Below are 23,489 nucleotides of genomic sequence, written 5' to 3'. Positions count from 1 at the left end.
TCCATAAAATATTAAAAAATCGCCATTAAATCATACATAATGTTAGATATTTTATAGATAGAAGAATATTTTTTTATCAATTTTGGTTTTCTAAGCAGGACTAACTAACACTATAATATTTATTATTATTTCGATAAAAAAATGACTGAAAAAGTGTGCACTATTTTTGTCGGATCGCCCATAGCACACCTATACTATTATGGTTTGGTTTGGGCAGGATTTAATTGAATTTTAAAAACTAACCAGCACCATCTGCAAAGTGTATTTACTTCAATGAAAACAAATAAATATGAGTGACAAATTTTAGTCTGCACTATTTATGTCGAATCTTAACAGCGTACCTCTACCCCTCGCCACTGATATCCGCACAGCTTCATATGCGAACGGTGTTACTATGGGGTCGTCAGACAATTTACGAAATATTTTGAACCCCCCCCCCCCCCCAATCCATCGACATACTTCGTCACATTTTTTTACCCCGCCGTCTAAATAATTACGTGAAATTTTTGTACTTTTTTGATCGATCTCAGGATTATCCCTCAGTGCTTTCACGAAATATTATACATATTCTCAAATTTAAAAAAAAAATATTTTGTTAGTTTGCGACGTCACATTTCCTACAACCCACCTTCATAGATCATCACAATATAATATTCAGGGAACTCAGAAATAATGGGAACTGAAATACACAACGGGTAAGGCGATAGCAGGTAACCGACTCGAGTAAGGATGAATCCGGGCTATACTTAAACACGTGTTTAGAATACGTTTAACGTCGAATACTAAAAACTGCTCTCAGTTTATGCATTTACGCTCATTTAATGTTGGTGTATTACACACACTATTGCACGTGAATAATGCGTGCTTCATTTTCGTAGGACACTCACACATTTAAAAGCCTGCTTCACCATGCGGCGTATTCAATATAGCCTATTGGTATTATATTTATTATCTGTTCTGTGATAATATTAGACCTCCTCTATGGCGTGACGTCATAAATCGACGACCCGAATTTTCAATTTTTGATCACAATCATCACTGTACCGCGAGATAGTATCATCAACTGTAAACAATCACACACGATACTTTCTTGTACGCCAGATTTAAAGGAAAAAAATCATTTGATCTGCTGTAATCGTCTCACCCTGAAGTCAAGGATTGTATGCAGGTTGAATACTGTTTGATATTTTGATATCGATTTTCGTAGTGGTTAGATAATAATATGTTATCAAGTTAGTATAGGTCAGGTTAACGGTGTTACATTAAAACTACATTACAACATGTCAAAGGTACACATTTAAAACGGTACCTATAATAATCACTAAAATGTCTACGTCTGGTAAGTGATACACGCATACCTACTTTGATTTAAAATTAAAAGTAGTAGCTGAATTTGGGAAATGCTTCAGAGAGTATTAAAAGCCATTAGTTAAAATTTGTCGCAATTAAGTATGACTTCTTTAGCACAGTGGTCTATGTGTGTGGGCGCGATACCCAAGAGACGCAGGTTCAATTCTTGCGGAATGACTTACTTTTTTTCTACTGGTTATAATATAATATGTTCTCAGACGTGTTCTCAAAATTATGTATGTTGAATAATTAGAATAAAAATTTAATTAAAAATTATTAGCAAGTTCAAGTAAGTTACAACAAAAAATCTTGGAGTGATCCGTGACGTCGGTTAGTAATTAAAGTAATATCTACCTACTTTGATTTAAAATACAAAAGCCGATCGCCAATAGTAGCTCAATTTGGAAAACGCGTCAGAGAGTATTAAAAGCCATTAGTTAAAAATTATCGCAATTAAGTATGACTCCTTTAACATAGTCGTATATGTGCGTGGGCGCCATACCCAAGAGATGCAGTTGGATTCCTGCGAAGTGTCTTACTTTTTTCAAAAAGATTTTTTCTATTGATTATAATATATTTTCTTAATAAATTTTAATTTAATTATATTAATAAATTTAATTCTTTTAATATACCCGCGCTTTAAACTGGGGGGGGGTGGTTCCTTTTACCGTCGCGCAGTGGGCTCTTGAGACGGCGATGAGTGTAGTGAGTATCCAAAAGAAGACAAAAATGGGAAATTCACTATTTCTTTGTGATCGTGAAAGTTAGTGGTGTTGTTAATGTGTAACACCTCAGTGTACTCAGCTAAATATAATATGTATATTCAAGTTGAATATTGGCAATGGGAGAGTGTAGTAGTAGATGATAGTCTTCTTGAAGTTGGACACGACTGATTGATGTAGATTAATAACTAATATGACTTCGGAATAGCATAAATCAACAACAAAAATAAATGTTTCCGATTACGTATATGTAGTAAAAACCCATAATTATTAGTGATTTACAATTAAAGAAAAATCAAATAGGTATAATGTATGAACAACGTTCGACTTAATTTTCATATAACAATGAAATATGTATAAAAGCAATGAAGGCATGCGTCAATTAACGTAGTTTTGCAATACTCAGTAGATAGTGTTATTCAAATGCTAGGGAAACTGTCATGGCCCCCACATCCTGAAGCGGGCCCCCAGACTAGGGTCTTTGGCGGGCCCCCTTTCCTATACTTAAGGATAAAGGTAGTGTGACGCTCTACAGTAGCTTTGTCCACATATGAACGAGGTAAAAGTAATGTGTATTTTTAGCGATTTTTAATACATCCATTGGAATTATGGAGTTGTCGAGTATCAACACACAATTAAAAGTTGCATCGCACAACCACATATATAAACATATTAACATTATTGAAGTAAAATAGTACCGCAGTCGACTTTTTTTTTTAAATATTAAAGCAAATTTGTGATGTGTATTTATCTCACTTATCTGGTCGACTTGGCATGCCGGGCCCCTCCTGAGCCAGGGCCCCCAGGCTAGACCCCTGTTAGACCCCCCCCCCCTTGTCGTTAGGCCATGGACACTGTATCCGCGGTGCATACATTTCTTTAAATAAACTACGATACAACCACCATTATTTTAATATTAACTGCTGATTTACAACTATTAAATTTATATTGTACATTTTTCATACTTTTACTGTTGTAGTTCAATTAAAATTATATATAAAAAAAATACATAGTGAAAATAAGAACTTAAACAATGGCAACACTTTCGATCGCCAAAAGCAACGTTGCCACGTTATTTATTGTTTTGCTAAGCTGTCATCTATGCATGGGATTCATAACTAGTTAGTTTACTGAACGTTGATATCTTTGTATTTGGTCCGTAACACACTGAACGGTGAAATTTCGATCATGAATAACAATCTAAGTATATGGTTGGACATAAATATAAGCAAAGCTGTTTAATTAATTTGTATCAAGCCGCAATTTATTTTTATAACGAAGGTATCTATATTTAATTCAACGCAGAACAATACCTATTCATGTATCTCACGTAGATACTTAGTTGAAAATGGCTATTAAAAGCCATTATTGCATTGTACACTAAATTTATGTTTCCGTCTAAATAAAGCAGGATCAACAAGTTGTTGCGAGTATATTCGAGAAAATAAAAAACATCTAGATTTGTATACGTCATGATACGAGCTGAAGGCGTCTTGCCCGATACGACGCTCAAGAAGTAATCCAAGAAAAATAGAACCACGGAAATAAACAAGTGACGAAGAAGCATGGGGGGCGTCGGAAAATGCACTATTTCCGTTACACACTGTTACCGCGTGGGCGTCGATTTTCTCTTCAATTGTATTCGTCAGAGATTCGATAAGAATAAGTGAGATACCCGAGGCAAGTCAAGACGATTACAGAGTGTTATCGCACGTGCGTACTAATTATCTAGCTCAGGTGAAATGATAATACGAGGGTGGGTCAATAATTCCTTAGAAAAAAGCATTAAAACAGTTTTTATTTTTGTATTTTTTTTTTATTTCTCAACATAATCTCCTTGGAGCTCAATACACTTGGTTAGACGTTTCTCAATTTTTTTTAAACCGCCAGAAAAATAAGTTTTCGGAAGGTCCTCAAAATAAGCATTTGTCCGATCGATGACTTCTTCATTTGAAAAAAAACGTTGTCCACTTAGCCATTTTTTTAAGTTTGGGAAAAGGAAAAAGTCACTGGGGGCTAAATCTGGCGAATACGGTGGGTGGTCGACCAATTCGAACTTCAATTCTTCAATTTTAGCCATTGATCGTAAACATGTGTGAACACGGGCATTGTCATGATGAAAGAGGATTTTTTTCCTGTTTAAATGAGGCCGTTTTTCTTCAATTTCGTTTTTTAGCTGGTCCAATAAAAATGCATAATAATCCCCTGTTATTGTTTTTCCTTTTTCCAAATAGTCAACGAAAATAATTCCACGTGCATCCCAAAATACAGTAGCCATAACCTTACCAGCTGATTTTACGGTTTTCGCCTTCTTTGGACATGGTTCGCCTTTCGCAATCCACTGCTTTGACTGTTCTTTCGTCTCGGGAGTATAGTGGTGTATCCATGTTTCATCTACAGTCACAAAGCGACGAAAAAATTCATCCGGATTGCGTTGCATGAGCGACAACAGGGCTTTAGAGGCCACCACCCTATTGCGTTTATTGTCGACTGTGAGCAAACGCGGCACCCATCTTGCAGAAATTTTTTTCATGCCCAATTTGTCATGTAAAATAGAAATGACGCTAACTTTTGAGATCCCTGTAACCTCAATTATCTCACTCAACTTTAATCTTCGGTCACTTAACACCATATCGTGGATTTTATTGATCATTTCTGGTGTAGTCACCTCTACAGGACGTCCTGAGCGTGGTTCATCCTTTGTTGATGTACGACCACGTTTAAATTCATTTAACCAGTTATAAATAGTTGCAAGTGAAGGAGCAGATATGCCGTGAACTAAATCCAACTCATTTTTCATTTCCTTTGCTGTTAACCCTTTTATATTAAAATGTTTAATAACAGCTCTAAACTCAATTTTCTCCATTTTTGTAAACAAGCATTTTTTTTTTTAAATGTACGAAAATAAAAAACAACAACCCGACCAATCTGATTGAAACTTCGCAGCATACTGAATCGGTAGTGCCGCTGCATGAAAACAACCCGCTTACAGTACTAGTCGCGCCACCTGTCGGCTTTTCTAAGGACTTATTGACCCACCCTCGTATGTAACGTTATTAATGTTGAACCATCATAATATTAATCATTTACACTTTACAGTGACAGTGAGAATCACAATAGATCGAATGTAAAATGGTATTCTGAATCAATTATTAATTACTACGTGACTTGAATTAAATAATATAATTTTGCATGTGATACCATTAGGATGTTAAGTAAACAAACACGCCCATTAAATAAAAATAGATATTACAAAACTCTCAACATAGAGACACACGTCGGTATTTATAACGTTCTTGAAATAGTTCTTCTGAAATATTGAAAATAACTTGATATATCTCGTAGTCATAGACGTAAGTATGTATGAAATATGCAGAAAAAACATTGATTAGGTTAGGTCAAGTAACAACTTACTACGCGTAATTGGATAGCAATAACATTTAAAATAATGTAGGTAAATGAGAATCTTGTCATAAATTTGTAGATATTATTTGAAAAGAAAAACTGGTACTCAGATCAAAGTCACGTTAAATATAAGTGGTTATATGCAAGTATGTTTGAAAATTTTCACTGTACTATTGGAAACGTCATTACAAATGAAAATCCTAGTCCATTGTCAGTGTGCTGCGCAAAATTTGATTCATTACAAACAAAATAATGGAAAATTTTCCCACCAAACTTAATTATTGATTTGCTTTTTTTCGGCCACTACTAAGTTGGCACATGAAGAAATATCAAAATAGTGGACACAGGCGAACTGGTGTCGCCGTCGAATCTGCTAGGAAGGTTATAGCCATTAGGTTTTGGGATGCGCAGAGAATAATTTTCATCGAGTAATCTTGTAAATGCTTGTAAGAGCTTGTCCAGATGGCGAGCGTCTCGCCGCGAATGCATGTGGACGGCTCAATGAGGTCATAAGTACCTGGAATGCGCACGAGCCAAATCGCACCGCCAGGACAAGGCGAAAGTAAACAAATGATGAAAACTCGACCGTATTTGACAAAGAAAATTGTGCTGTTTCTCTTGACAATGAAACTGTCAACACAACATCGGTTACAGAGGTCAAACTACACGACTCCAGATTCAAGTTGATACTGGAATATTTTTTAAAGCCAGGTTTGTCTTTCGTTAATTCCCATTCCTATTCCCAAACCTAAAACAATGGCTCAAAAGAAAGACACATTAGGGTAACAGTTAATAAGTGAAAATGGTTATTTTGATGTTTGAGATTTTGTTCAATACAAACGGTATACCTACTTAGTGGACTTCTGATATTATTGGCATATGTGTTGTATTGAGATAAAAAGAGTGTTTTACAAAATAATTAAATTCAATCGGTGAGATTATTTTGTTTTAGTTTATCTTCCCTATCATGTTGCTATCGTATCTACAAACTATTGTATATAAACGCTATAAATAATCTACCAAGTCTTGGTATAGGAAAACAGATGTTAATAATTATTATAAAAAAACAACACAATTAAACGATAGATAAGTAGGTATTAAGTGTAGTTCAGGAAAGTCTTAAGTAATTCCCAAGTGCATGGAATTATAACAAACCAGTTTTATTCAATCAGAATAACAACTAAGTAACTAAAAAAACCATAAATAATTCTAAACTGGTTTATAAGAAATATTAATCATAGAAACGGCGTTATCCGAAGGTGTTTTCGCTGTCAATATTTATTTAGACATTCACGGTGCACGTCACACTCGGTGCGTAATTGATGTTTTTTTTAATTAATATATAAATTTTATTATACGAGACATCAACATACTATTATCTTATCGTTGTTTAAGCGGTAACTGCCTAATCAATTTTGATATAACTTGTAAAAAGTAAACATTCGATTACACCAGGAAGTAGATATGTCATATAAGCAAAAAAATCGTATCGAATGAAAGCATGAAAGAAAGGAGCGATGCTGGTGTTGTATCGAAATAAAAGTACACCGTTAACAGTTCTAAACATTGATATTGGAATTTTTTGTTGATTTAGAATTTTCTTCTCATAAGGAGACAGAAAAACCTCAATATTATATGGATTGCGATTTCAGATTAAAATTTTGATCCTGGTATTGGTGACAAAATCATTAATTTTCCTACATTGAGTTATAAATGGCATTCTAACTTTGTATTCAGAGGTTGCATACGGCTACCACGATTTGTGAAGATGCGTACGGTCGATAGCGTTATTGGAACAATACATAAATCGTGTATTATTAGTAAGGTAATTGATAACATGGTTAGCTGCATGGACACGACTGATATGTGTTTTGTACAGTAGAGAATTGACAGATTGAATTATAAGTACATATTCATTAACGAAATAGAAAATAATGCTTCTAACTAACAGCGAGTAGGTATTTCTTGTGAATTGTAGGAACTATTATTAATTAGTATCAGACTTATTTAACCCAATTCAAACATAATATCACGACAATATCAAAGAAGGTAGGTACATACCCCAAAGATAAAAGAAAATTGCAGATATATTGTGGGCATTTAAAAACGATTAGGCAAAGGATGTTGGTTAAAAATTAAAATCCAACATAATTTCGCACGATTGCAGTTTTTTATTATTATTTAGTTGTAGATATAACATATAACTACTTACAACGCTGTAAAATTAGGCGAGGATATTATTAGGTAACTAGCGGAACAAAGTATATGTCGATAAATATCAAAATAATAAAATGAAATCCGGAAAAATTTTCGTATTCTCTCACAAAAATCCCGGCCTGGTTAACATAATTTTGATTTAGATACAGATATGGATTCTCGATGTCTTACAATGTCACAATCAATATAAAATAAATAAAAATAAATTCTCGACTGAAGGCCTCGATATTATAAAAGCGCGTCATTTTCGAATATTTAAAAATTGTCAATGTTACATTATTAAGGTCTGTGGTTTTGTTCGAAGTATAAATTAGTGTAAATTTGGTATGGAATACAATTTAAAGTTTTATGAGCTCGATATTAGGTACATTTTGTCAATCCAAACATGTGAAATATTATTAGCGTTTGATGCGTAACCCTTTCATAATATGCTTTTCCATCGCCGCTTCCTTTCACGGTTTACACTGTGTATAGGGGAGAAAATAATACTGTGTCCAATAACATTAATAATTGTGTCAAACTCTTCTAATAAGAAATATCACTCAAAACTGTTGACTTCGTAAATTATACAATGTGATAATATACCTATTTTGAGAAACAAAATGTAATATCTTGTCACCTTAAAACTGGATGTTTTTGGACCCATTTAATGAAGCTGTTATAAATAATTGTCGTAGCAGGCCATTCAAACACTGCAACTTCCTATTTACTGAACTTCGTTTTGACTTACTAACCAACAATAAACATACTCAAGTCTCTCATTAAAATATCATATTTGTTTACATAATAAACATTACATTTAAATATGATTTTATTTTAAACGGAAAATAAATGTTTTTTGTTAGTACCTACCTACACAGATTGATAATAAGTATGTACACATTATTGGTATTGTTTTTTAAATAACTATCAGAATCCGTTCCGTTGGGAGTGTTGGGACCCCCTTCGTGGATCGCAACCGATCGGTTGGGAAACCACTGGCGTAAAGAAATCAATGGGTGCGTCAAACCAGAATTTTACGATACATGCTTTATTGATAGTAATCACAGATTATTAGTAGGTAACAAAACACAAACAGTCAATTGAGATAATCAGCAATTTCCTACGGATAAACTCGAGTTAGAATATTTTTTTTCTATTTAACATTACAAAAAGCCACTAGGTTAAATTACAGTTGTGTAGTAGCCGTGAATAATAGTAGTGAACCATAGAAACACCCAGGCTTCAGGAAATGAAAAGGGCCTAACAGAACTCCAAGGGTCGTCTGAACTGTGTAGGGACAGACATACATAACAAAATTCTCTCTATTCGGCTCTTTACAGCAGTCATACGCACACGTGAGATATTAGGTAGAGATTCTAAGGTAGATAATAATTGAATCCTGAACATGGTATAGTGATGATAATGAGACTCGATAGCTTCATAAAATTATCATTTAAGCTCTAACTTCAATTATTTAAGCAAAACGACCTCCATAGGATGTATATATGAGCATCATGGCCCCCAGGCCAGAATCTTTGGCAGGCCCCCCTACCTATCGTTAAGGTTAAAGCCAGTGCAATGCTCTACAACAGCGATTCCAAAATAGTATTCTGCGAAACCCAATGGTTTCGCGAAGTGACGTTAAAGGTAGGTATTTCGTGTATTTTTTTTAAATAAATCCACATGCATTGTTATAGGATGAAGTATATATTATGAACACCATGGCCCCCAGGCCAGAATCTTTGGCAGGCCCCCCTATCTGTCGTTAAGGTTAAAGCCAGTGCAATGCTCTACAACAGCGATTCCCAAATATTATTCTGCGGAACCCAATGGCTTCACGAGATGACATTAAAGGTAGGTATTTCGTGTATTTTTTAAATAAATCCACATGCATTGTTGAGTTGTCGGCACTTGTCATCATAATATGAAACACTGATCACGACCACCTTTTGTGATAGCTAAACACAGAACAGATAATAAATATAATTCCGATAGGCTATATACCAATACAGTAAATTTTGACGCAGGGGTTTGAATGTGTGAGTGTCCTATAACAATGAACAACGTATCATAGACGTGTAATAGTGTGTGTAATACAATAATATTAAGTGAGCGTCAATGCATAAACCGAGAGCAGTTATAAGTATTCGACGTATGACGAATTCTTGACACGTGTTTAAATTTATCCCGTATTCCTCCTTACTCGAGATCGGTTGTCTGCTTTACCTTACCCGTTAGGTATTTCAGTTCCCATTATTTCTGAGTTCCCTGTAGTACCCATATCACATCAAATTGCATTCCATAACCACATACATATTTTTAAATGTTAATATTACTTAGGTACTACCGCAGGCGACTACTATTAGAGCAAATTTGTGATCTGTGTTTTAACTCATGGCCGGTCGACCCGTTATGCCGAGCCTTCCCAAAATTCGGACTCCCAGGCTAGTGCCCTGTCAGCCTCTCTTATGGGGGTCACGATGAACAGACTATTTTAACGAGGAATGGTTGTTGGCCATTAGCCAAACGCATTAGGTATTTTTTATTGGTGAAACAGACATCGTACAATGTTGTGAATTTTGTCATACGCGACCCACGGCATCTCAGTCGGACATTTCGCCACTCTACCGTGGGTCATAAAACTGGTGATATTAACCAAGTTACGACTGAGGACATATACAGCGTATGCGGGGACAATGGTATCAACAAAGTCAAAAATATAAAAAAAATCATGAAACTTCTCAATGTAAAATTCTGGCAGGGGCGCTAAATATCCCGATGGAGGAAAACGGCGGAGAAGGCCATGGTTCGAGTAGAGTTGTGATGATATTGAAAGAGAAGTATGTACCAAAGAACTTGTGACTGTCACATGACCCATTTGTATTATAATATTACATGGCGATTCCAAAATGTTCTGGTGTGGTTGAATTGGTGCCATATAAAAAATTAACATTCTGTACGTTGGCGATCTTTCACGGCATGTTTTGTCGTTTTCTTATATTTGTACGTGATTGTTCATCTAAAAAAAAAAAAAAAATAGTGGTCCACCATGCGTAACATATTCAAGAGTCAATAGCTGTAATTATAAAATAATAATGGAATTGAGAAATTGAACAGATTTTAAAATGTGTTGAAATTCTGTATGTATTATTCAGCGTTAATTTTATAATTATTTAGGCTCCGTCTACATAGATAAGATTTTCTTCAACAGCAAGGTCTACAGCTAGATCCACATCTAATCACTTCATCACCCACTTTTAAAATTCTTTCAACTTTTAAATTCTGGTTTTACATCGAGAGTTTTCGTGCATGCGTTGAGCAGAGGCATTCGTTTCGCTGTCTACATGGTTAAGCTTTCACGTAAGTCCAATCTATGGTCAAATTATAGATAATATACACAGATGTACTTTGCAATTACACGAATGATAAATCTTCAGTGTTCCTATATGAATTAACAAACGTCATCTGTCAAAATAAATACTGATATTACATCAAGGTTAAAGCGATTAAAATTTAATATAATATTAGTGACTACACTGTCAAATTGCAATGAAAGTAACCGATGCTTTCCATTAACCCTTTGATGTTCTTTGTAAAAATTTGACCGCAAACTTGTAATTTTGTTTTTGACACCTAGTACTGTCATGTCGTACTTTTGGGTTAAATTATTTGTATAATCCTATGGGTTACTTGTATAATCTCTCTACGCAATCCGTAAATAATAATCTAACTATCCAATCTGATTGACTATTACTATAGACTAACAACGAAACACGAACAACATTCCCGAAAAAATACGAAGTTGCTGGAGTATTGAACAGAAATCCATGAGTGTCAGATCAGCTTGCGCTAGTACTTTCATCACAAATAACGGCCATTTTGAAACCGGTTTGAGTCACGCAATGCGCAGACGACGCATGCACCGTGATGAATTCGTGCGACGAACGGAAAAAAGTCCGTACGTGGACAGGGCTTATGGGCTTATTACTTATGTAAGTAATATAAGTGTATCAATGCATATTACGTAAAAAATATAACAATACTATTTAATATAATATTTTATAAGCGATATTTATATATTATTATTATATTGTTATATAATAAAATGTGAAGTGTTAGACTAAGCCTAGGTAAATATAATTTATGAGAATCACAAAGCGTTTCAGGAAGATAACGTTACCTATATGAAAACTGCGTCACACATAGCAAATATTGAACGTTCATCTGCAAAACATCCAGGTGAACTTATTAGTTTGCATAATAATATCAAAACACTCATGGACTATGATAACGTTAGAAATTTTAGCGAAGTATCTATTTAACTTTAGATTGTGTATTGGTTTAGTAGACAAATTATTTAGACATTAATAAAAAAAATGTAAACATTTTTAATATCAGTGTTATTTTATTTTGAAATGTCTTGTTTGTTAAAGCAGTGCGTTCCTATTATAAGTATTTTTGTAGTACAGAGTAATAATACATTATTATTTTACATTAAATCAATTAAATAATATGTAATTGAACGATCATAATCCTTAGTTGGGAATGTCTGTGGCAGTGGCGCGCAACTAGTTGTCAAACGACTATGTTAATATGTTACTGATTATGTTAACAGATCGAACCAAACATGAGTAACCATGAACCTATAGGCATGGATCTATATTTAGTAAGTGGATTGTTGTGATAGTGCTATCAATCGCCTAGAAACCCAATTGAGCGGTCAAAAGGCGGTGTTGCACTCAATTCGAAATAGTGAAAGTGTGCCGCATTCTGGTGTAACGTATAAAACGGTGTTGATAAAACGAGGCAGTCATAATATCGTGTTCTTACTAATGCAAATATATATAATATATTAAATTATTTTATTCAAATGTCCGCCATTTATAAACACCGTACCAATGGAAGGATGTTTGTGATCAGGTATAGGTATAATAACACCAAATTATTTTTAGCCTAAATCCTGAAAAAAATATTAAATGCCAAATGACTTCTAAGACTCAATATAGTTTTTTATATTGTCGTAGCTTTGGAAGAAATGGAACGACTGTATCCGACAAGATTGGAAATAAAAATATTATATGTATAGATCACAGAACAGATTAATAAATAGAATTCAGATAGGCTATACCCCAAATACACATTTTGAAGCAGGGTATTGAATGTGTGAGTGTCCTACGAAAATAAAACATACATTATAGATGTGCAATGGTGTGTGTTGCAACCTTCAAATACATCAATATTATAATATAAACCGAGAGCAGACATCAAAACGAAGGACAAGCATAGAATGAGGTATTCTTGACACATGTTTAAGTTTATACCATATTCTTCCACATTCGAGATTAGTGCCCTGTTACTCCACACCCGTTAGGTATTTCAGTTCCCATTAATTCTGTGTTCCCTGGTATAGATATACATATAAGTAATTATATTATTTTTAACACAACCAACCATGAGACCCAATGACAGTAGTGTATTTAGTAATATAATAGAAACAAACACAGATTTTGAGAAAATCATATTATGACCTCACCGAGATCTAACTGCGCCCCCCCGGATGAGGTAATGGATGGATGGTAGGGGGAAGCATGATAACTAGAAGATAATAGGTAGTCATCAAGTTTCGGTGGAGGGTAGTCGTACATCAGGCCAAATGTGGAAGCGATAAGAAAACGAATATTACGATTGGTTATTTGCAATGTATAGTAATACCCCGTTTACACTTACTGCTGACACCTACGTATTATCGTGGCCATAACAAAAAAATGCACATGTTAACACGTATTGTCGTGCAAATTGCAAGATTGCATGCATGGATAAAAAAAGTTCAGAAGCTTCTGAATTTTCACGCGACAATTGGACTGTGCGATATCTCCGCCTGAGCAGTAGAACGATATGAGGAACCTGTCGGTAAAAAAAAAACGAACGACACGATTTTCATGACCTGTCAAATAGTACCTACCATACAATGACAACATCGCGTCTCGATTACTCATTACGATTCTCTCATTACTCTTGAATAATGAGATGGGCGAGACAGTCAGCACTTTTACGTGTAAACAGTTATTATCGCGATAGTTTAATTAAAATACACACTATTGGTGCATGTAAATCCATGCACGTGTACAGACGCTATAATGTGAAGTAAACAATGAGTAGACACCCAATTCATAACATAGAACTTCGTAATAGGTACTTAGATATCGACTGTATTTAGGAAAAAGGGCGTAACCCTCGATTTTTTCTAAAAGTGCTTTTATTAGATATTAAAACAATGTACTAAGCCAAAAATTCAGATTTTAATTGAGCTTTAATTAAGTTTTAATTTAAGGAAAAAAGCATTTACCCTTAATTTTAATGATTTTTCTGTAATAACTTCTTTAATTATTAGTAGATCGAAAAGATATTACACCAAATCATCAATCATCGTGCACCCAATTTTTTGCCTATTTTTTTTATTAATATTGAACCAAACTCATTCAAAAAACGTTTTTTGCTTCACCTGTAAAATTTGATCTGTGTGGGTTATGCCCTTCTTCCTAAACACGGTCGATATGTGAAAGTATCTATTCTAAAAAAACAATAACGAAAACTACTAAACGGCCCCGCATGTACAAACTCAACGAAACCGCAACTCGTCAACTTTATCAATATAATTTAGTGACGTTTACAAAATACATTATAGGTACTTATAACATTATGGCACTGATGCAAATAGAATTGAGTCAACATTGTTAATTATTGTAAAAAAAATGTTCTTATGTTAATTTCGTTTGACGTTTTAAGACGATAATAGCTGATAACGACCCTAATAACATCTTTTTCTTATCCAGAAGGTTCAGAAATACTTATCCTTGCAAATGACTACCTTGCCAAGGAATGCTATGTGCGACAATATAGTAATTCCTCTAATTAACAGATGTACTGAATATTTCAACGAACTTAATATTATTTGGCAAAACCACTGTTTCTTCGATTGATTATAAGACGGTGTTTACGTTTTGGTGATATGTAATAAACTAATAAATAACTCCTCTGCTCGAGATCTGGAGTGCAATTATGTTGGCTTTTCTTGAGTTCACATTAAGTTAGGATCGCATCGATTTTCTGTGTGCTTTAGCGACAAAGCCCACTAAAAGAAGCTGAGCGGGGCGCTCGTGCCAAAGTGCGTTAAGCAGCGCATTCTCACCAGACATCACACATAGTGTCCTGCGTATATTGCGTAGGTATAATATTATTGTAGCAAATCACAGCGCGCTAGTGGCCCAAGTGCGGTAAACGGCGTAAGCGCAGGTGGTAGAAGGAGCGTAATTATTATTTTATTTCGTTCGTAATCCATTATTTGAATGATTTCTTTGGCGGCACATAATAATGACGTTAATATTATTAATAATTTGCTAATAATTTGCAAATACTTTGAAAATATTAAATGCACGCGCTTGTTGACGACGCTCCCACATGCGGGTAAATTGGTGACCCCCGCACCGCTTTCGCCATGCCACATTCAATGTCCTTTGGAGTATTTGAATACGTAGTATTTTCCGCGCCACTTGCGAAATTTGCGCGCGCGCCCCGCCCCGCTGCTTTGTGTGTGGCCTATCCCTTCGCCTTACATTATCTCATATTTTGGTAGGTATGGAAACATATTATCGCGTAAAAAACTAAATCATTGTAAGTAATGATGTGGATTCTCTTTGTCACAGAATTTAGAAGTCATGCGGAGCCGGAATGGTTATGATAGATATTTGGAGATGGCTAGAGTGGCTAGAGCTAGACCCACATAGAACGTAAAGCTAATGAAATGAATATATTATTTAATATTTCAGAAGTCATTCCTATCATACCAATCTCGGCTTGGAATAGTAATTTAATGCGGGTATTATTTACAAAAATTTTATAAATCGAGATTGATCTGTTGTGTAGATACGAGTAGATGTACATAACAATTGTGCAAATAATTGTCCTTTTTAATACCAAAGTTACATTCATCAAGTTAAATATCTTGGATCACACGTGACGTTAATAACATTCTAAGAAATTTCTTGTACAAATTAATAGTACCAACTTTATAAATTAATGGTTGCTTCAGTACTTTTCCAGGATCACATTTATACCCAAATACGTCGAAGTAAACCTTTTCTATTAAATATATTAAATAAAATGGTTAGGTATCAGATAAATCGTAAAATGGCTTCTCAATGTGGAATTGAATCGTTATTATTCACGTTTTTCACACGTCTTCGAACAAGTGTATTTGGATTCTTGTGAGAAATAAATAAAACGTAGAGTGACAAATACCAAATCCGCTATATGACTCGGCCGATACCTATATGGAGACATTGTAATACCTCAAAAATTAAAAGATACGACAGGCGCAGTCCCTTTCTAAGGATGGGGGAAATCCTGGACGTTACGAGAAAATGACAAGAAAATGCTCGACGTATTAGAGATATTATGGTGCTGGCAACGATTGCTGAGGGTGTCGTGGACGGAACACAAAACTAACACATCGACACTACACGAGTAGCACATGGACGGAAGACTGTCCTTGGTATGCCTGTGTAGTATTTGACAAATCTTTGGACTTGTATTTTCAGTGCCACGTGCCGTCAAAAACTCAATTGTTTTGGTCAATAAGTCTAATAAAAGGGGAAAGTGAAAGAATTCAACGGAAAACCGATAGCATACATCACACGGGTTGCAGAGGATACAGAAAGTTGGAGAATGCTGGTCAGGAGTTGCGCAGTACCTTTTCCAGAGTGATTACGATCTTCAGTCATCACGGTTATGACGGTTATGGAAGAAGACATTCACGTTTCATTTAAATTCACGGATAGAGCAGAATTTATGAAGATGTTTAGACATTTAAAATGAACAATCACAAACGCGTATGCCATTACCATTCATATTGATAAAACCAAAACAAAAATTTCTATCAGCTATCTTACAAAATGTTAATTTTGCCCTGACTACCAAATCTACTACACTAATAAACGTCCCAGTTATAACATCAAACTTAAGCTCATAAGGCTCCCTGTTGTAATAGTCAAACTCTTTGGCCATAGCGCCCATAGCTATACATTATTCATAAATGAAGTCTACGTCATATAAATACTATTAATTTAGACAAACAAATAAATTAACATTATGTAGAGAAATGCAGGGAATTTAATAAACCGCCGGTATTGTGCTTCATTGACTATTGAAAGCACAATGATTGAAAGGTGTTTCCTTTGTATGCGTTAGAACATGTGGAAGATCTTCACGACAGATCTGGAAAATCTTTATAAGCATATCCCTGCCATAATAAATATTATGAAGTACCTATGTCAAATCCGAGCCATTTCAGACGTAATAGGGAATTCGCCAGGGATGTATCCTCTCCCCAATTTTCTTCAATCCATATGGCAAATAAATTATGAGAAGAGCACTTGAGAATTGGGAAAACGACATAACTGTTGGAGGTAAAAAGGTCTTTAACTTGATATACGCATGCGTCATTGTCATTGCAAAATCATCCGAAGATCAAACCTTATCTTGCACCACCGGGTTGAAAAAGAATTGATGGCCTTAAAAATAAACATATCCATGACGGAACCGATGGTCATAGATTGTAATAATACAACAGTCTGCCGCAGAATGATATAATTGGTCAGGGAATACGTCCGTCTCGCATCAAACTTCTTTGAGAAGGGTGGATGAGATAAAAATGGCAAAAAATGCTTTGCCGAAACTGAAACCAATTTCGAAAAGACAAAACGTTACTAAAATTACTAAAGGTGTACGATCTCTATCTTGCCAATTTATAAGCGTATATACCTCTAAGACTTAGATTACTTATACGGAAAAGGCAAGAAAAGGGCAGGCACTAGAAGCATTTGAAATGCGGTGATGGAGACGTGTGTAGTTTGAGACAGACTCACTTCAGTTTGCCTTGCCGGACTGTCTAATTTGAAACCAATCACAGACTAGGAAAAACTCGTGAGTATTAGATCAGGTCGAAGGTCGGAGGACGAGGAAAATCTCCTTCCAGATGGACGGAATAAAAGAATTATATGGGTTTTCTACTAACACAGGCCTTAAATACCGATTAATGCCATGGCTGGAACCAAGCTGTGAGGCAAACTGTCAGGGGGGAAATTATCTGGGTCATAATTTATTATTATGAGGTCCCAATGAACAAGAACCAACTATTGCATTTGATTGAAGAATCATCTGAATTATTTATTAAAAATACCCAGTACCTAACAATAAAATTTTACAATCATAATTTTATTTAAAAAAAAATGGCTTATTCTCCTATTATTCAAGCCTTGCAATCCAAAAGCTGTTGTATTTAAATATAAGACAGGCCATCATCATATTATTAAGTTAATAGATTGTGTCATATTGCACAAGAAATTGTATTAGGTATTATGTTTTTCGGCCATCCAGCTAATGCAATAACTTAATATTACACAACCATATCTATTTGGCCAATCTCTGGATTGTAAACAGTACAGTCGATGCTGCAAAGAAGTTACGGTTGGTTTGCAGCTTGAAGCGAAAGTAAAATTAATACTTTTACATTATAATATTGTTAGTATAAAACAAATGTATTATATGCAGTGGCGGCTCGTCCATATGCACTGCGGAACTGCAGCACCCCCAAGCAAATTGAGAAAAATGTAATATTATAATATAGATAAATTTATGTAATATATGAAAATATCAATATTATTTAAGAGTGAATTAAGCTCGCCCGCGCATCGATACATCCAATGATTATCATACACCGCGGTAGGTACTGCAGTACCGTTTCCAAACGAATATGCTCGAATGGGTGAAGGAAGGGTGCGGGGAGCGGGGCACGCAGCTGAGAGCTTGATCGGTACTGCCGGCCCGACAGTTTTTCGCCGTTTCTGCGTTCATAGTGCGACAGCGGAGGAAAGAAATATAGCTTTAATTAATTATTAACATTGTTAAAATTTATTTCTGCAAGCAATTTATGCAAAGTTCTTTATTTTAATTACTTATTAATATAATTAATAATTTATATTTAATTTTGGTGTTAATATTAAAATATAATCTAAACAAACATTTTTTTTTTTTTTAATCAACCGCAGCACCCACAGATATTTCATCCACGAGCCGCCACTGATTATATGTAATGTATATCATTTAATATTAAACAACAACGCTGTGTTGTCTTTCATCACCACAAAGAAATATTCAATTTTCCAATCGTCGTTTCCTCCTATTAGACACACATTTTCAAACTATTCTCATATTGTGCAAAGAGCCTACTGCACGACGGTAGGAAGAAACTATGTCTCAGTTTGAAGAGTAGAGTTCACATTTTCTCTTTCTCTCACTCCTGTGGCAGGCCGTGTGTGATGTAATATGATGAGGTCAAGTGAGCTTCCGGAACTTGAAAAAGAATTTCTCGCTGCTTGAGGAATGTTTCCCCTTCCAAATCCAAATGAAGTTGTTATATAATAAATGAATTAAATGGTTTTTATATTATCATGGCTCAAAATGGTACAATCTATCAAAATCCATCCCGTGATCATCCGGTCGATCGCAATTGAAACGTAGGGTATGCCTGTATAAAGTACGTTAAAATGCATTAAAGCTTACACAATAAAAATATATTGTGATTTGATAATACTATCATGAGGGTAGCGTAATAAAAATACAATAGCCATATTTTGGATCTATAATATTGTAAATATATTAATTTTTTTCAAAATAAAAGTTATGTAGAATATGACATAACTTTAACGTCGTCGTGTACTAACTGAAAAATTGTGGAGACATTGTTTTAATTAAAAAGATACACAGAATATTTAATACTACTTCCACGTAATTTAATTTAGTAATGATCTAAATGTGCCACAGTCGCTTCAGTAGGATCAGTTGAGAATGTCCTATTTAAGGGATGAAAACCGGTAGTGATGATTAATAAATTATATAGAATAAATATTAAATTTATTACGTAATATTTTAATAAATAGAATATGGAATTTCTACTGGAAGTTGACATTGTACTTACTCTGTATACAATATACATACTTATTGGTTGGCGGGTTAGTATTCACAAATGCAATCCAATTATGCTATTATCTTTAAAAATAAAAATACAAATTAAATAAGTACTTATATATTATGTTATCACTCAGATGACAATGTATTAGTATTATATAAGTAAGAACACACACATCAAATTAGATTCGTGAATAGTTTTAGGACATTTTTGTAATTGATGGTATTCAATTGAGATAAAATTGCTTGATGAAATTGTATAGTATGTAAGAAGTGTAGGAAAAGGTATTAAGTAATTATGTAAGTACCCTAAACACTAAAAGATGATTTGATCAGATTATTTAATAAGAGATATATATTGTGCAGAATACAATCCGACTATGCAAGTGATCTCGCACATACAAGCCTAAGTCGGCTCGCACATTGGAAATCGTCTCGCCTAAAAACGTGTCGAATACGTCGATGTGACGTCATTGTTATTTAACGAAACATAACACGTGTTGCCAAATGGAGCTTCGCAGATTGATCGAATGCAACTGTTTTGTCTGAAAAAGCATCTGGCTGTTGCATTCGACATGTTGCATCCTTCTCGGGCTCCGAGTCGGAGGGTCGAAGTCACAAAGAAACACCTACGAATTGGTTATTCCTATACCGGCTCGCCGATCACCGCATTGAAATATCCATATGTTTCGACGGCTACGCGCGACTGTCGCTAGATAGATGTGCGAGGTTGTATCATGCAACACTGGCCGCCCGTTCTCAGAAGTTTTGATTTATGGCAGTCAGGCACACGAGGCGAGTTGTGAAGTGCGAGCCGGCTAATACAACTGCAGCTCATCAATTTTATACACATACTTCATATCCACAAAATATAATATTGTTATTTAATCCACCGATAATGGAAAATTCTTTTTAGTCGAAAAAATCATTTAATTTTGGCTTGTTCTTTCTTTCTTTCACTCGTAGAAAATTTCCTGTTATTGGTAGTTATTTGTAGGTACGAATATGCTATGCATTAAGAAGATTCAAATATACCTGGAGTAAGAAGTACATGTTTTTTTTATTACATATTATCATACTAGGCATGTATTTAATAAAATGATTGATAAGTACTACTATTTCATACGTGACAACAATTAGCTTACGATCAGGGAACTTAGAAATAATGGGAACTGAAATACCTAACGGGTAAGGAGAAGCTGGCAACCGATCTCGAGTAATGAAGAATTTAAACATGTGTCAAGAATGTCATACCTACGTCGAATACTGACAACTGTTCTCGGTTTATGCATTGACGCTCATTTAATATTGATGTATTACACACAATATTGCACATCTATAATGCGTGGTTCATATTCATAGGACACTCACACATTCAAAACCCTGTGTCGAAATTTACTATATTGGTATATATTATGGCCTATTCTGTGCTTACGATGATGTTTTAGATACTAATTTAAAACATGATGTGTGCTGAGCTTACTAATGAAAATTTGAGGTTTTGTTAGTAATCGGCACTACTTAACTAAATATGCAAGTTTAATGGATGTTACATAGATTTTCTGTATGTACCACCTAAGTATTGTACTAAGTACTTGATTCATAACATTGATTAAGTAAGATATAAAAATCTGGTTTTTCATAGTACAACTAACTATTTTAGACTATTGATTAATAATATGGATACAAATCTAACTAAACATTAGAAACAGTTTACGTTAGCTAGAAGAAGAAAGTATCCCAGTGCCTTTAAAATATTAACATCATAATTTAGACAGTTGTCAAACTAACACTACACAATATACATTTAACTCCATTTAATAAAGATTTAAATTTCGTTAAACATAGTTATTACATTAATTTAGGTACTGGAAGCTCAAGAAAACAGATAATGAATACTTATTATTACCTATAAATATAAAATATCTACTTACAACTCTTAAATGAAATGGTATTTAATGTCATCTTGTTAATTTCGTTTACTTTGATGACAGTATAAAATATATACAAACGCACAATTGCACAAATTCAAAACGTTACCTACTTACATAATTATACAAAGTTAGGAGAAAAAAACATCATTTATTTTCATTATATTATTATTGTGATGGATATTATATTATGAAATAAAATGATAAGGTTAGGCATGTACCTATATTAAAAGCTGTCACCAAAACAAAATAATAATATGTAATATGCCAAAAGTACATATTAAGTTAACGTTAATTAATTATAACAAGTAAACATCTGGGATTATTCTGATTCAAATTATATTATGGATGATAGATAGCACATCAACAAACGTCATAATAAATAAGTAGGTATCCACATAATACATTTCAATCTCAATATATTTTACAACTTGTGAAATATGTGAATTACACGAAAACAAATTGCACAATTAGAATATGAGATGTTCCATTTACCTGTAAGCCAATGACATACATTGGAAAAGTTTATTTAATGATGTCTCTATTGATATCTGTTGTTGTGTTTTCTCATCTTTATTTGTCCCAGCAAACGCATGAACAGAGCCAACGGGCACAATACCATCCACTGTAAACTTAGATTCAACTTCGTCTTCTTCTGGCACAGGAACTGCCAAATTATCCTCATCGTCCTGTGCCTCGGCTTCAAAATGTGAAACCATAAAATGACCAGAATGGATTGTTTCCTTCTCTGGTCGAGATTGACTCCTTGAACCTTTCGTCATTGTGGTAACTTTACGGTATACCAGCTCTCCACACTGCATTTGTATAGATTATTCATCAATATCTCACTAAAACTGACACTGACACTTGACACGAAAATAAAAAAACAATTTTCATAGAGCTCATATCTTTGCTATTCGCCATGTTCTGTTCTGTTGATAATGGGCCGTATTTTCTATTATTATTATTCCAGCCACATGTATCTAATTTCATGGTTTTCTTTTCATCGGTACCATAGACAAAAATTGCATGATATTCAAATTTTTAAAACTGGCAACACACAATATTCTTGATAGCAAAATATCAACATCCAGATCAAAGTCTATTTATTTTATGCCAGTGAATTTTAAGTTTGTATGCTAATAAATTATACCAACTTAAGGAATATTTTTCTTAATATGTATACTAGGTAGGTATTCACTAAATAGGTAGGTACCAACTAAACATTACTCTCACGTCTTTTCCCTCTTCCCCAGATTTCACGAGAATTCGATTAAATATTGATATTATTTCATGATTATATGATTTCATGATTATATCAAGACATTGAATGTCTGACATTCATATTTTAACGTAGGTAGTACGCAAGCAAATTTTTATTGCTTTAATTTTTATTATCTAATTATAATTAACTCAAAGTTTTTATTGGCAAAAAACATAATCTCTTTGGCAAAAAATCATTTTCCATTGGAAATCAAAATTGAGAACCCTTTAACTCTTCATAACTAAAAATAAATAAATACTTAAGTACCTAATCAAATTCATTCCGGATTTTTTTTATTAAAGTCCTAGTAAAAACATCATAGGTATATTACATTCTCAATATTCTTATGTACCTAACAAGAATCAACTTTTCTCGTTATTTCTCGAAGCAAGCGTACCTAATCATAATGAAAGGAGTTTTACCTACCAATAAAACTCTTATTATTCATGTTGACTTTGAAGTCCTTGAGATAGGGTTTGCTCTTTCTTCTTCGCGTGAGGATATATTCTACTAATTTATTTTCCTTTTTCTTGTCGTTGGTCATTTCTCCGTTTTCATTTACTGGTCATACCCGCGCGTCTGTTTTTTATGTAT

The 23,489-nt window shown here is 34.2% G+C and overlaps 1 protein-coding gene across 2 annotated transcripts in view; it reads right to left on the bottom strand.

The window, feature by feature from the left end:
* Positions 1–22,612, bottom strand: part of Mondo (MLX interacting protein mondo) — a 75,077-nt gene extending 52,465 nt beyond the window's left edge. The window contains exon 1 of one of the 2 annotated variants that reach the window (XM_085958427.1): positions 22,127–22,612. In XM_085958427.1, the coding sequence (XP_085814553.1) occupies positions 22,127–22,452 (326 nt within the window). In that variant the 5' untranslated portion in view covers positions 22,453–22,612. The remainder of the gene's footprint in view (positions 1–22,126) is intronic. The other variant, XM_085958428.1, reaches the window with a different exon arrangement.
* Between the last annotated feature and the right edge of the window lie 877 nt (positions 22,613–23,489).

The sequence above is a fragment of the Rhyacophila brunnea genome, unplaced genomic scaffold (assembly GCF_057557595.1).
Source record: "Rhyacophila brunnea isolate RB1 unplaced genomic scaffold, BYU_Rbru_1.0 scaffold_7, whole genome shotgun sequence".
NCBI lineage: Eukaryota > Metazoa > Arthropoda > Insecta > Trichoptera > Rhyacophilidae > Rhyacophila > Rhyacophila brunnea.
This window is presented reverse-complemented; position numbering and strand designations above follow the sequence as displayed.